Source organism: Triticum aestivum, chromosome 2B (assembly GCF_018294505.1).
Source record: "Triticum aestivum cultivar Chinese Spring chromosome 2B, IWGSC CS RefSeq v2.1, whole genome shotgun sequence".
Taxonomy (NCBI): Eukaryota; Viridiplantae; Streptophyta; class Magnoliopsida; order Poales; family Poaceae; genus Triticum; species Triticum aestivum.
Genome location: NC_057798.1, coordinates 755,456,387 through 755,472,188, shown reverse-complemented (window position 1 = coordinate 755,472,188; position 15,802 = coordinate 755,456,387). Strand labels below are relative to the sequence as shown.

The 15,802-nt window shown below is 45.5% G+C and overlaps 2 protein-coding genes across 2 annotated transcripts; one reads left to right on the top strand and one right to left on the bottom strand.

Moving 5' to 3' along the window:
* Positions 1 to 562: 562 nt before the first annotated feature.
* Positions 563 to 2,217, top strand: LOC123047169 (uncharacterized protein At3g28850-like). Its single transcript, XM_044470667.1, has one exon. The coding sequence runs from the start codon at positions 734 to 736 to the stop codon at positions 2,108 to 2,110; it is 1,377 nt and encodes a 458-aa protein (XP_044326602.1). The 5' UTR covers positions 563 to 733; the 3' UTR covers positions 2,111 to 2,217.
* A 269-nt stretch (positions 2,218 to 2,486) lies between these two features.
* On the bottom strand, positions 2,487 to 6,155 carry LOC123047170 (binding partner of ACD11 1). The gene is made up of 5 exons (XM_044470668.1): positions 5,757 to 6,155; positions 4,556 to 4,675; positions 4,242 to 4,317; positions 3,470 to 3,583; positions 2,487 to 3,168 (listed from the first exon to the last, which is right to left on the bottom strand). Exons 2-5 carry the CDS (start codon positions 4,669 to 4,671, stop codon positions 2,740 to 2,742), a joined length of 735 nt encoding a protein of 244 aa, XP_044326603.1. The 5' UTR covers positions 4,672 to 4,675; positions 5,757 to 6,155; the 3' UTR covers positions 2,487 to 2,739.
* Between the last annotated feature and the right edge of the window lie 9,647 nt (positions 6,156 to 15,802).

Here is a 15,802-nt window from a genome sequence, read left to right as displayed (position 1 = left end):
TTCCTATCCTATTAACCAAACGAAGCCATAATTCTGAGTCTAACCTTGACATAAAAATTGACTAATAAATTATGCGTTGGATCTCAGAAAAATATATCGTTGAAAACTTCTTTCAAATATGAATTCAGTGATATAAATTTTAAGGAAAATATAGCGCAAGCGGCGGCTCGGTTTGTCCTTCCAAACTTATCAATCATTTCAAATTTGCTCATCACTAGCCTAAAATTAACACCACATTTGTGTCATGTTATTGTCCGCTAGCCCGCTCCAGTTGCATCCCTAACTCATACAGTGTTGTTAGTCAAATTTAGGTTTAAAATTCGAAAGGACCAAGACTGAAAAGGTACTTCTAGAACATTTCTCATAAATTAAAGTGAGGATAATTAAACGAACAACAGTCTCTTAAATTTGTCAATCAACATCTGGCCAGTTCCGTCGAACATTTTTTCTATTAAAGTCAAACGCGGCCATTCGTGCGCGCCATCATCGGTTATCACTCCTATTTTTGCCTTGTTTTCCGGCCGTTTCATGGGGACTAATTAAGCCAAGCCGTGGAGGAAACTGTTGGATCCGTTTCCCCCTACAAAGCCGCATCGCCTCCAGCTACCCGCCGTTCCCTCCATGCCATTCTCCCCAACCATTCCCGCCGTGACGCCGTAGCCGCGCCTGCATGAGCGCGCGCGCGTAACCAGGAGGAACCAGCTAGCACCGGGCTGTGTCCGGCCGGCCGGCGATGGGGTGCACCACCTCGGTAGAGGCGCGGCGCGACATGCGCTGGGTGGAGGCGTCGGCCGTCGGCCCGCGCGCGAGGCGGAGCTTCTCGCTGTCGTCCGCCGACCGGCAGCGGCTGCGGGCCAAGGCCGCGTCCGTGCTGCGCAGCCTCGGCCCCGTCCAGGGCCGGCGATCCGGGGCGTCGTCGAGCAAGTACGCGACCCTGACGGTCGAGGAGATCATGGTGAAGTTCGAGAATGACCGCGCCTTGCGGGAGGTGCTCGGCCGTCTCAAGGAGACGGCGGCGGCGGCGGCGAAGCGGAATGCCGCCGTCGGGCCTAGGACAAGCACGCCGACGCTGACGCCGCCCAACGAGCCGGAGGTGATCAATGCATGGGAGCTCATGGCCGGGCTCGAGGACGAGGGCCCCACGCCGCGGGCAACGCAGCATCAGCCCCCGCCGACGACGCCGCCGTGGATGCTGGCCGACCAAGACGTGCCCGTCGCCTTCGAGTTTGACCCGGAGATACTGTCCAGCTTCCGGGAGGCCCTCGCGCAGGACACGTCGCCGTCACAGCAGCCGATCACGGCCAGCTCGCCCACGGACAAGGAGGAATCGGCGTCGCAGCAACAGGCAAAGGTCGGCGACGACGCCAGTGCATGCGCGCCGGTCTCGCCGTCCACCGGCGACACCGCGAGCTCACCCGCGGACAAGGAGAAGGAGGAACCTGAGTCGCAGAAGGAAAAGAAGGACGGCGCCGACGCAAGCGCATGCACGCCGGTCTCGGCGCCCACCAGGGACATGCCGGAGCTCGCCGGCATCGTGCGCGCCCGCATCAACGCTTTCCAAGAAAAGATCCAAGAGCGGAGGACGAGCAACGGCGCCCGCGACGCCAAGGTGTTGGGGCCGCCGGGCGGCAGGCGGAGGGCGGTGGTGTACTTCACCAGCCTCCGCGGCGTGCGCAAGACGTTCGTGGACGGCTGCACCGTGCGCAGCATCCTGCGCAGCTACGGCGTGCGCGTGGACGAGCGCGACGTGTCCATGCACGCCGCCTTCAAGTCCGAGCTCGCGCAGCTCCTCACCGGCCCGGCCACCACGCTGCCGCGCGTGTTCGTCGACGGGCGGTACCTGGGCGGCGCCGAGGACGTGCAGGCGCAGCACGAGGCCGGCGAGCTCGCGCGCGCGCTGGAGGGGTGCGACGCCGCGCCGGTGCGCAAGCTCGGGTGCATGCAGGCGTGCTCGGCCTGCGGAGACGTCCGGTTCGTGCCCTGCGAGACGTGCTACGGCAGCTGCAAGATCTTCGTCCACTATGAGGACGACCCCGACGACGGCGAGTTCCAGCGGTGCCCGGACTGCAACGAGAACGGCCTCATCGGATGCCCCGTCTGCTGCTGCTGATGCTCTGTGTTTTTCGTTACCGTCTACCGTAGGCTAAAGTTCTCCTGCTGTTTAGTTGCTTCTACTTTGTACCGTGTGAAGAGCATTTACAGAAGAATTCTACTATATCCGGCAAGATGTTTTGCTTAGGTTCCGAATAATTTCTACCTCCCTAATAAGTTCTGTTGTAGATCGATGAGGTCAAATTTTGTTGGTGAAGAGTGAATACATACATCCATATAAATTTAGTACTCAGCCTGTGTTGATCTGTGATATTTAGGTTCAGAATTTTACCTGAAGCTGAATGTCGGCCTCAACATTCAACGTGGGCAGAACGTTCAGAAAAAAGGCCAACGCGTCAACACTAAAATGGATAATGCACTCGAATAAACAAGAGTATCAGAAAAGTCTGAGACATGACTGCACGATCACCTTGACTGAATTCTGCACACAGCTTGTTCAAACCACATTTGTTGTCTGAATAACTGACAGTTTTTTCTAGCTACCACAATACTGCTATTATATACTGTATCATACATAGCACATAAATATCATACCTTATGACTCTTTAAGTTCAACCCTGGTGTCTGAATAACTGACTTTTGTATAACCGACACAACGAACTGTTCGAACGGGGTGTTTATTTCGACTTAATTCTGCCTGCCGTGAGCAGCCAGATTTTCAGCGGCCTTGGCGGCGCGGGTGAGAGCCTCAGACACCATCATAGCTCCCGCGGAGAAGTAGCTGCTGGTCACGATGGTGTTCATAACCTTGACCGCTGTTCTTCCGGTGGCAGTGGCGACGGTCTTGGTCGTCTCGGTAACATGGTATGTCTCGTCCACTGATCTGATTGCACCAACACCAGCACTGACTCTGTCGGTCAGGCCGAGCCTCCTGCTCAGCTCTGCAGCCTTTGCTGCCGCAGACCCAGATAGCTGGTGGGACTCGTCGAAAGCTCTAGCCCTGGACAATGCGTCCTTGCTCAGTATATATCCCCTTGACAGCATTGTCTTCACGACGTCCTGAGCCACTGTCAATGCTTCCTGTGGAGTGGCGTTGAACTGGCATGATTGGTAGTCCTGTTCAAGTTGCAGTACAATGAAAAAATGTCAGCAAATGAAGTCATAGTGATATTCAGCTTAGCTTATTAGAAACTGATAGTACTCCAAAAGGGATGTGTTTTTCTAGTTTTACGTCTGCTGTTACTTTTCATGCAAGGAGATGATTTCTTACATTTAACAGAGGACACCAATTACTGGCTGAAAGTATCTTATTTTATTTTTTCACTGATTTACTGTGTAACCAACACACTCCAAATTAACGTCAGTGAACATAAAGATGATCAACCACATAAATTGGTAGCATGAATGATGATCATACCCTATATTCAATTTCCTCCTCGACCTGCCAAGTTGGCCTGTCCCAGAAATTACAAGGCTCATCAGGCTGTCCCCAACGAGATATGCACACCGGCTGATCCACAATGGTCGCCCCCTGTCAAGATATAAAGTGTTATCAAGGTAAAGATACAAAATATGTCTCTGCAATTTTCAAGAGATATGCTGAAAAAACAGTCATCTAGCCACTATCTGTCAACTGATAGCAGTTACAACTTGAAGGACGACACCAGTATGGAATCCGAGCAAAACTATGTAACTGACATGATTGAATGTAGGGGATTAGGGTACGAATATTTGTGTACATAAAGATGTAAGATGTCATTAAGGGGAAAACAGAAAGTGCCTGCAATTTACAAGAGATAGACTGAAAAAACAGTCATCGGGCTACTACTCCCTCCATCCCATAATATAAGAAGTTATTACAAGCAATATATGAGTTCATTGGTTATAATAACATCTTATATTATGGGACAGAGGGAGTATTTGTCAAGTGATAACAGTTACATCTTTAAGGACTTCACCAGTATAGAATCTGATTTAAACTATGTACTTGAGATGAAGGAATGTAGGGGACAGTCAATATTAACACACGCGTAAAACCAAAGTATTCTCCTGGCCAAGGGAACTTAATTCATACTGAATCAGTAGACCATCAAACTTTAGGAATTAATCATAGGAATCAGACACGTCATGATAAAAAAAAAAGGGCCCAGAGCACTGCTTTGAAAAATATTGCTGCCAATAAAACTTACACTGAGTAATACTGCAGTTTCCAAGGCATAGGGTTCCTTGAAAGTCACATAAGCAGTTGAACCATATCCTCCTGATCTGTTAGTGTTAAATTTGTCAGAAAATTAATGACAAGAAGAACAAGACATGGAAATAACACGAAATTTTGAATCACCCAATCAGGTTACAGTTGGAGATTGAAAATGATCAAAAAAACGTAAATTTGTCCTAGGACCGAATGTTCAATAAGCATGATGAATCTTGAAACTTGCTCAGCAGGTCATGACATCATATATAGTTAACTGACTGTAACTTATGAATGGCAAGTGAACATCACCTGATAAGGTCTATATGCTCAATAGGTCCAGAGAATGAGAAGAACTCATGAAGATCATTCTCAGATGCGCTGCTTGACAGGTTAGTGACTTCCACCGTGTACCCAGTTCCGCTCATGATTCTGTTGGTCAGCAAAAATAAAGGATGAGCATTTCCTGCAGATAGGTTACATGTACCTCTAGTAATTCAATGCGCAGATCATAGTAGCATAGTGCTATCTGAGAGCTGCATACGCCACCTTACAACTTATCAATAGATTATAACTCTACCTATAAACACATGATTATATCTCTATGCCTTACATGAGTTGCAAACATTTGTCATTGCTTATGCTATTCCATGAGAGATGCTCTTAGGGAAATTAGGACATTCTGTTGATTTACTTATTAAATTACGTCTGTCTTCCCTACAAGCATGATATAGGAACGATACTAATACAGAAGGTTACCTGCATATAACTAGAAACGAATTGCATCGTACAGTATTTTCTATTTGTTTCCTCTTTCTGACCGTGACTAGCTAGATGAAGGATTTTTAATAAGATTTCCTTATGCTTTGTGGAAATTGGTGCTGCTGTGGGCAATAGCTCTCCACCTAACCTTATTAGAGAAATTATGGGCAAAAGGTTTTCAGCTACTTTCTTATTAACCTACTAGGCTTTTGTGTGGCAAACAAAAAGGCAACACCCAACCACTCTACATTATTTTGCGCCCAAAACCACTCGCTGTTCAACCAGAAGATTCCAGATCCCAGCAGATATCCCACCCAAAACAATTAGATGAATGAACTATGATCATGATTTGCCGTTCATGCTTCTAGCACAAAACAGATCCCCAACCAAACAGTTAGATGAATGAACTATGATCCTCATTGGCCGTCCATGCCTCTAGCAGAAAACCAGCGCAGCGTGATACGGCACATACATGTGATCAAAACATACTAGTAGTATAATCTGAAACTGAATTGGACATACATGTGAATGAGATCAGAGCACAGACTAGTTAAGAGTGAATCACACATCACGAAGGCAAATAAACCGAAGACACTAATAATCAACTAATGTAAGCACACGTTAGCCGGCCAAATCGAGCAAAATCCTGATTCCTAACAGACAGATCATCGCGATATAGGAACCAATGGCGACCCGAAATCAGAGGCGCCGGGTTGAAAACGGAGAAAATCAGGAAGGGAGGAGCGCTTACCCCCTTCTCTCACCCTCCCTGCCCAGTGCCGACTGCGGACTCCTCTTCCTCCTCCTCGCGCCCCCAATATCGCTACAATGGATCACGCGGTGGGTCTGGGTCTGGCCAGATAGTAGTAGGTCGGGAGGCCGCCGCCAGCACGGCACGGCACGGCACCACCCACCGCACGAAGGGAAGCCGCGCCGGTCCAAACTCGGAAACCCAGCGGCAGCGGTGGCCTTTAGTGCGTGGGGGCGGGGCGAGACCTCGATCTCCTACCTAACTGCAACCGACGCGCACCTTTTTATCCTTCCTTTTCCTCTCCTTTCTCTCCTCACGCAGGCACGCGCGCGCACAGTGTGATCCGCCGCCGCCGGGATGGGGTGGTGGTCTTCTCGCCTCGGGGTTGGGGTAGGGGTGGGGATGGAGTGGGAGTGGACTGCGGGCTCGTCCAATCGTCTGTTCGCAGCGAAGCTACCCCGTGGCCGGACAAGATGTCGGCAGGCCTATCCGCGGCCTTCGGCATTCTGTGGGCCGGGCTTCCGTTAGACCCCAGACTTGCCCTCATTCCAAACTAGCACATATTTTTTTGTCACATGTTATTTTATTTTTTTTGAGGGTTCACATGTTATTTTTCTAACACCTAAAAAATATGTTATTTTTCTACTGTTTTTAGGCATTTGTCAAAAAAAAAAAACTGTGTTTAGGCATATTACAAGTGCAAGCCGTAATGTAGTTCGTGTACCAGATACCGTTTGAAGCATCACATCGTGCTTTATGTTTACGATGCTGATTAAAGACATGAGTGCAAGGTTTAAAATTCCGTCACATAAAAAACATCGACCCCCCCAGAAAAATTTATCCAAAAAGTTAGGAATGCCTGAGGATACTTTTGGATTGCGATATATCAAAATTCACCGGTTTTTAAACAAGTTTAACCTAACTTAAATTTCCTTTGAAAATGGTTTGGATCTGGCCCACAGTTTCAAGGTTACACATATTTTGGTACGCACCAAAATTGCTGAAATCTCATCAAAATATAGTCGCGGGTCAAGTTGATGAAACAAATCCATAATTCTCACTAAGCTTTTGATTAAGAACGAATTTTGACTGAACATTGATATTAAACTACTGGTAGGTGTAAAATCATCCTTCCAAGCACGGAAAACTCCTGGTAGGTGTAAAATCATCGTTCCATGCACGGAAAACCCTTGGTAGGTGTAAAAATCGTCCTTCCATGCACGCAAAACTCCTGGTAGCTCTAAAATCATCCTTCCATGCACGGAAAACTCTTGATAGGTATAAAATCATCCTTCCGTGACTATACATCTCATGATAAATGGTTCCCAAATATCATGTTGTTAGTAGTACTAGAAAATGGGTATTACTTCTATTTATACGAACGTAGGTTTTTGTTCGTTTCATGACGGGGAAGGTGTCATGACTCAAATTTATTTTGTTTTGTAGTATTATGATTCTTATTCTTATTTTTATGTTTTGGGTGTTTAATTATTTATATGTTACTTTCTTTATCCTTTTTAAAAAATTTGTTCCTATTTTTGGATATTTTATGTAATATATAAAGATGTTTAGGACAAAGATTTAAAATTCTACGACATAAATTTTTTAACCCAACTAAAATATCCAAAAGTTCGGAATGCATGAGAATTCTTTTGGATTTCAATATATCATATTCACTAGGTTCTAGCAAGATTTGATCTTGTTTAATTTTGATTTAAAGTTAGTTTGAATCTGTCAACAAAATTTGAGGTTATAAACATCTTGGTACCCACCGAAACTGCTAAAATTTAATAAATCTCATCAAAATTTAGTCGAGAATCGAGCTGATGAACAAATCCCTAATTCTGGCTAAACTTCTGATTTAGAACAAATTTTGACTGAGCCTGGATATTAAACTTGTGGTAGGTGTAAAATCATCCTTCCACGACTCTACACTCACGACAAAATGGTACACAAAAATCATTTTGGTAGTACTAGAAAATGGATATTACTCCCTCCGTTCTAGTATATAAGGTGCATTAGTTTTCATGCAAGTCAAACTTACTTATGTTTTGACCAAGATTCTAGAAGAAAATTTCAACATCTACAATACAAATAAAATAAAATATGACATACTTTCGGTGATGGATTTAATGATAAAGATTGGGTATAGTAGATATTGATACTTTTTCGAAGAACTTGAGTTGTAACCCACTAGGAGAGAGTGCCTACACTACGAGGAGGCTTCCTTGATTGGGCTTTGGGCTTCTTCGCTCTCTTGCCTTCTTCTTTGACTTATTCTTTTATGTTGTCTTCCTCTTTTAATTTGTTGACCGAGAAGCCTTTCATGTTTCTTCGTTGACCACAGTATTCTGCTAAGGCCAACGGTTTGGACTATTGTTGACTTGGGTTGACCGTTTGTGTGGCACTCCATGTAGGATACATGACCTTCAGCGGGTTAAAATCCATTACTACAACAAAGTTGATTTAAACCTAATGAAACAAAACCCTGCTCTCTAAACTTCCGATTAAGAACGGATTCTGAGCATGGATATTAAAACAATCTTGGTAGGTGTAAAAGCATCCTTCCACGGCTCAACCATCTCGGATTTTCTTTCTTTCCAAAATTCATGTTGCTACAACGATATGAATACTTTTTTTTGAAATGAAAGGTAGAGCACGTTCTACCTTATATATTTCAAAACAGGCCGTAGCCCGGAGACCATAGGTCCATTACATGAAGCTTATGTTCTGCACCAAGGTGCATAGGCCATAAGCTGCCCATCGAACAGAAACATAGGGAGGGAAGGAGAGAAAAGGAGTGGAAGAACAGGCGCAGCTACATTATGCTTGTAAACTATGCAACCACAGCAAGACTTCCTGTTTGCGTTCCGGGCTCCTTGCCCGATGGCTCCATAACTTGAGGAGATCTGATGCGTGCAGCCGCGCATATGTTGGAGACCAGATTTTGCTGTTGAACACCCTATCATTCCGGGCATGCCAAAGAGTGACAGCGGCAGCATCGACAAGGACATTCCAAGCAGCTGATGAAGGCCAGCGTGGATGCGACACTTGCATGAACTCTAGGAGGTTAGCAGAACGTGAAGCGGAACTCCCCAAACCGAACCTGTCCCAGAGTGTAGTAGCGAGAGAGCATCGCAAAATGATGTGATTGATGGACTCGCGGGCCGGGCAGATATCATAGTCAGCATGTTCGATGACTGAGGTCCATTTCTTCCTGATCATGTTATCCCTCGTGTTCAGACGCCCCCAAAAGGCTAACCAGAAGAAGATCATGTACCTTAGTGGGATAAGAGGGTCACAAACCCACATGCTGAAACGGCCGTCTACCCCCCGAAAGGTGAGTAGGTGATAAAAGTACGAAGTGCTCAAGTCCTTGCCGTAGATGGACAAAGAACGATTGTCCCGGCTGTGAGATTCAGGCTGAATGCCCAGCAGAAGGGAGTGTAGATGATAGAGATCATTAGTAGCAGATCTTGTGAGGTTTGGGTGGAATTGAACATCCTAGGCACCATCAACAGAGAGTTGTGAAGCCACCAAGCAGTGCTTGTCCTTAGCAAAGGTGTAAAGAGTCAGCAGCACCTAGAACAGTCGCCCGGCATCTAACCACTTGTCATGCCAAAAGGAGAGATGGCATCCATTGCCCAGAGAGCTTTTGGATGCATATAGAACCATGTGAATGAAGCATTTGAAACCCTTCCATATAGGCGTATCCCTACTGTGCACTCTAGAGTCCATGCGACCATTGCAGTATTGTGCAGCAAACCATCGGAAACAAGGGATATCGGAGGGTTGCAGTACCTTAGCCACGAACTTCCACAAAAGAGCTTGATTGTGGGCAGTCACATCCCGAACACCGAGCCCTCCAGAACACCGTGGCATAACCACATACTCCCATGCCACCAAGCATTGGCCACCCCGTATGTTGTTCTTGCCTTGCCAGAAAAAGGCTCGAAAAAGGTTGTTCATTTTGGCAAGAGACTCCTTAGGCCAAGGAAAGCATGTCATATAGTAGCTCGGGATGGCAGCAAGAACAAAGTTCAGCAGCATGAGGCGACCTCCCCAGGATAAAAGAGTGGCTAACCAACCTGACAAACGCTTGTCAACCTTGTGGATCACCGGTAGTAGCATGCCATGCGTGATCTTATGCAAAGACAAGGGTAGCCCTAGGTAAGTGCATGGGAAAGAAGAAACCGGGCAGCCGAACAGAGCAGTAATCTCAAACGCGGCATCAGCAGTCAGTCCAATAGGCACCAAAGTGCTCTTGTTGAAGTTTATATGCAGACCGGTAAAATCTGTGAAAGCTGCCAGGATATCCTGGATAGCAACTGCCTGCTGTATGCTGCCCTGGAAGAGAAGCAGCGTGTCATCTGCGTACTGCAGCACCGGAAACAACCTGTCGGAGCCTAGTGGGTGAGCCAAGCTCCCTGCCTCAAACACAACACAGCACATCCGTTGCAGCACGTCAGCCACCAAGATGAACAAATAAGGTGACATCGAATCACCCTGCCTGAACCCTCTCTTGGAGATGATCGGGTCCCCAAGCTCACCATTGATCATGACCCTAGAGCTGGAGGTGTGCAGGAGAGAAGAAACCCAGCCAATCCATCTCCGGGGGAAACCCCGTGCTTCCATAATACTGAAAATGCATGCCCAACTAACACTGTCGAAAGCCTTCTTGAAGTCCAACTTCAGAACAATCATAGGCAAGCGTCGCTTATGAGCACTCTGAATCATATCGGCTGCCATGGCAAAATTTTCCACAATAGATTTGCCCCGAGCAAAACCTGACTGCAACGGGTGAATCAACTCAGGCATCTGACGCTGCAACCTATGGGTGAGCACCTTGCTTGCTAGCTTCGGCATGCTATGGACCATAGAAATAGGCCGGTAGTCACGTATATCAAGAGGCGTTTCCTTCTTTGGCAAAAGAGTGATGAAAGCCATGTGTCGGTGTCAAAATCGGCGGATCTCGGGTAGGGGGTCCCGAACTGTGCGTCTAGGCGGATGGTAACAGGAGACAAGGGACACGATGTTTTACCCAGGTTCGGGCCCTCTTGATGGAGGTAAAACCCTACGTCCTGCTTGATTGATATTGATGATGTGGGTATTACAAGAGTAGATCTACCACGAGATCAAGGAGGCTAAACCCTAGAAGCTAGCCTATGGTATGATTGTTGTTATTGTTGTTGTGTCCTACGGACTAAAACCATCCGGTTTATATAGACACCGGAGGGGGCTAGGGTTACACAGAGTCGGTTACAATGGTAGGAGATCTACATATCCGTATCGCCAAGCTTGCCTTCCACGCCAAGGAAAGTCCCATCCGGACACGGGACGAAGTCTTCAATCTTGTATCTTCATAGTCTTGGAGTCCGGCCGATGATGATAGTTCGGCTATCCGGACACCCCCTAGTCCAGGACTCCCTCAGTAGCCCCTGAACCAGGCTTCAACGATGACGAGTCCGGCGCGCATATTGTCTTCGGCATTGCAAGGCGGGTTCCTTCTCCGAATAGTTTGTAGAAGATTGTGAACACCAGGATAGTGTCTGGCTCTGCAAGATAAATTCCATATTCCACCGTAGAGAGAATAATATTTACACAAGTTCAATCTGCTGACGTATTTCGTGGCGTGATGTTACACCACAACCAAGCCTTTACTTAAATCATTTTTATTATACCGCCTCAGCGCGTTTAGCGCAGTGGTTTCCTTGGCACGTCTTGTCGAAGCAGAGATCGTGTTCCCCTTATTCCGGGATTCTCATCAATACGGACGTGGGTAACCCAACCGCGCCATTGATTGCGGCACTTGGGAGAAAAGCGAGTTTTACCAGGCCGGTGGGGACGCATAGTTTCGTCCGCCCATATATAAGGGGATAAGGATCCACCTTTTTACCTACGCCTTCTTCCTCCTTTGCTTATCCATCTCCGCGCACTCGAGCTCCAGCGCCCAAGTTCGCACATCTCACCTCAACCTCCTGTTGGGGTACGTAGTAATTTCAAAAAAAATAAAAATTCCTACGCACACGCAAGATCATGGTGATGCATAGCAACGAGAGGGGAGAGTATTGTCCACGTACCCTCGTAGACCGTAAGCGGAAGCATTATGACAACGCGGTTGATGTAGTCGCACGTCTTCACGATCCGACCGATCCAAGTACCGAACGTACGGCACCTCCGAGTTCAGCACACGTTCAGCTCGATGACGATCCCCGGACTCTGATCCAGCAAAGTGTCGGGGATGAGTTCCGTCAGCACGACGGCGTGGTGACGATGATGATGTTCTACCGGCGCAGGGCTTCGCCTAAACTCCGCGACGATATGACCGAGGTGGAATATGGTGGAGGGGAGCACCGCACACGACTAAGGAACGATCTTGAAGATCAACTTGTGTGTCATGGGGTGTCCCCCAGCCCCCGTATATAAAGGAGCAAGGGGGGAGGAGGCCGGCCCTAGGAGGGGGCGCGCCAAGTGTGGAGTCCTACTAGGACTCCCTAGTCCTAGTAGGATTCCACCTCCCTTGTTGGAGTAGGAGAAGGGGAAAGAGGGGGAGATGAAGAAGGAAAGGGGGGCTGCGCCCCTTGTCCAATTCGGACCAGAGGGGGGCGCATGCCTCCTTCCTTTTGGCCTCTCTCCTCTATTCCCATATGGCCCAATAAGGCCCATATACTCCCCGGCGAATTCCCGTAACTCCCCGGTACTCCGAAAAATACCCGAATCACTCAGAACCTTTCCGAACTCCGAATATAGTCGTCCAATATATCGATCTTTACGTCTCGACCATTTCGAGACTCCTCGTCATGTCCCTTATCTCATCCGGAGCTCCGAACTCCTTCGGTACATCAAAACTCATAAACTCATAATATAACTGTCATCGAAACCTTAAGCGTGCGGACCCTACGGGTTCGAGAACTATGTAGACATGACCTAGAACTATTCTTGGTCAATAACCAATAGCGGAACCTGAATGCTCATATTGGCTCCTACATATTCTACGAAGATCTTTATCGGTCAAACCGCATAATAACATACGTTGTTCCCTTTGTCATCGGTATGTTACTTGCCCGAGATTCGATCGTCGGTATCCAATACCTAGTTCAATCTCGTTACCGGCAAGTCTCTTTACTCGTTACGTAATGCATCATTCCATAACTAACTCATTAGCTACATTGCTTGCAAGGCTTATAGTGATGTGCATTACCGAGAGGGCCCAGAGATACCTCTCCGACAATCGAAGTGACAAAACCTAATCTCGAAATACGCCAACCCAACATGTACCTTTGGAGACACCTGTAGTACTCCTTTATAATCACCCAGTTACGTTGTGACGTTTGGTAGCACCCAAAGTGTTCCTCCGGTAAACGGGAGTTGCATAATCTCATAGTTACAGGAACATGTATAAGTCATGAAGAAAGCAATAGCAACATACTAAACGATCAAGTACTAAGCTAATGGAATGGGTCAAGTCAATCACATCATTCTTCTAATGACGTGATCCTATTAATCAAATGACAACACATGTCTATGGTTAGGAAACATAACCATCTTTGATTAATGAGCTAGTCAAGTAGAGGCATACTAGTGACACTATGTTTGTCTATGTATTCACACATGTATTATGTTTCCGGTTAATACAATTCTAGCATGAATAATAAACATTTATCATGAAATAAGGAAATAAACAATAACTTTATTATTGCCTCTAGGGCATATTTCCTTCAATCTCCCACTTGCACTAGAGTCAATAATCTAGTTCACATCGTCATGTGATTTAACATCAATATTCATATCTGTATATGATTAACACCCATAGTTCACATCTTCATGTGACCAACACCCAAAGGGTTTACTAGAGTCAATAATCTAGTTCACATCACTTATGTGATTAACACCCAAAGAGTACTAAGGTGTGATCATGTTTTGCTCGTGAGAGAAGCTTAGTCAACGGGTCTGTCACATTCAGAGTCGTATGTATTTTGCAAATATTCTATGTCCACAATGCTCTGCACGGAGCTACTCTAGCTAATTGCTCCCACTTTCAATATGTATCCAGATTGAGACTTAGAATCATCTAGATTGGTGTAAAAGCTTGCATCGTTGTAACTTTTACGACGGGCTCTTTTGTTACCTCCATAATCGAGAAACATCTCCTTAATCTTCACTAAGGATATTCTTGACCGCTGTCCAGTGATCTACTATTAGATCAAAATTGTATTCCTTTGCCAAACACAGAGCAAGGTATACAATAGGTATATTTCACAGCATAGCATACTTTATAGAACCTATGACTGAGGCATAGGGAATGACTTTTCATTCTCTTTCTATTTTCTGCCATGGTCGGGTCTTGAGTCTTACTCAACTTCACACCTTGCAACACAGGCAAGAACTCCTTCTTTGACTGTTCCATTTTGAACTATTTCAAAAAATTTATCAAGGTATGTACTCATTGAAAAATCTTATCAAGCGTCTTGATCTATCTATATAGATCTTGATGCTCAATGTGTAAGCAGCTTCACCGAGGTCTTTCTTTGAAAAAAAAACTCTTATTCAAGTATCCTTTCATGCTATCCAGAATTTCTATATCATTTCCAATCAACAATATGTCATCCACATATAATATTAGAAATGCTACAAAGCTCCCACTCACTGTCTTGTAAATACATGCCTTTCCAAAAGTCTGTATAAAACAATATGCTTTGATCAACTCATCAAAGCGTATATTCCAACTCCGAGTTGCTTGCACCAGTTCATTGATGGATTGCTGGAGCTTGCACATTTTGTTAGCACCTTTAGGATTGACAAAACCTTCTAGTTGCATCATATACAACTCTTCTTTAAAAAATCCATTAAGGAATGTAGTTTTGACATCCATTTGCCAAATTTCATAAAATGTGGCAATTGCTAACATGATTCGGACAAACTTTTAAGCATCGATACGAGTGAGAAAATCTCATTGTATTCAACACCTTGAACTTTGTCAAAAACCCTTTTCGACAAGTCTAGCTTTGTAGATAGTAACACTACTATCAGTGTCCGTCTTCTTCTTGAAGATCCATTTATTTTCTATGGCTTGCCGATCATTGGGCAAGTCCACCAAAGTCCACACTTTGTTCTCATACATGGATCCCATCTCAGATTTCATGGCCTCAAACCATTTTGCGGAATCTGGGCTCATCATCGCTTCCTCATAGTTTGTAGGTTCATCATGGTCTAGTAACATGATTTCTAGAATAAGAATACCGTACCACTCTGGTGCGGATCTTAATCTGGAAGATCTACAAAGTTTGGTAGTAACTTGATCTGAAGTTTCATGATCATCATCATTAGCTTCCTCACTAATTGGTGTAGGAATCACTGGAACTGATTTCTGTGATGAACTACTTTCCAATTCGGGAGAAGGTACAAATTACCTTATCAAGCTCTACTTTCTCCCACTTACTTCTTTCGAGAGAAACTCCTTCTCTAGAAAGGATCCATTCTTAGCAACGAATGTTTTGCCTTCGGATCTGTGATAGAAGGTGTACCCAACAGTTTCCTTTGGGTATTCTATGAAGACGCACTTCTCCGACTTGGGTTTGAGCTTATCAGGATGAAACTTTTTCACATAAGCATCATAGCCCCAAACTTTAAGAAACGACAACTTTGGTTTCTTGCTAAACCACAGTTCATATGGTGTTGTCTCAATGGAATTAGATGGTGCCCTTTTAACGTGAATGCAGCTGTCTCTAATGCATAACCCCAAAATGATAATGGTAAATAAATAAGAAACATCATAGATCGCACTATATCCAATAAAGTGCGGTTACGACGTTCAGACACACCATAACGTTGTGGTGTTCCAGGTGGCGTGAGCTGTGAAACTATTCCACATTGTTTTAATTGAAGACCAAACTCGTAACTCAAATATTCGTCTCCGCGATCAGATCGCAGAAACTTTATTTTCTTGTTACGATGATTTTTCTACTTCACTCTGAAATTCTTTGAACCTTTCAATTATTTCATACTTATGTTTCATCAAGTAGATATACCTATATCTGCTCAAATCA

Bases quoted from the DNA above. Each gene is read 5' to 3' on its own strand.
- LOC123047169 (XM_044470667.1), top strand. From the start codon at position 734: ATGGGGTGCACCACCTCGGTAGAGGCGCGGCGCGACATGCGCTGGGTG.
- LOC123047170 (XM_044470668.1), bottom strand. From the start codon at position 4,671: ATGAGCGGAACTGGGTACACGGTGGAAGTCACTAACCTGTCAAGCAGC. The intron at 3,584-4,241 runs GTAAGTTTTATT...ATATCTTGACAG, and splicing joins AAACTGCAGTATTACTCAGT to GGGGCGACCATTGTGGATCA. The intron at 3,169-3,469 runs GTATGATCATCA...CAACTTGAACAG, and splicing joins AGGAGGAAATTGAATATAGG to GACTACCAATCATGCCAGTT.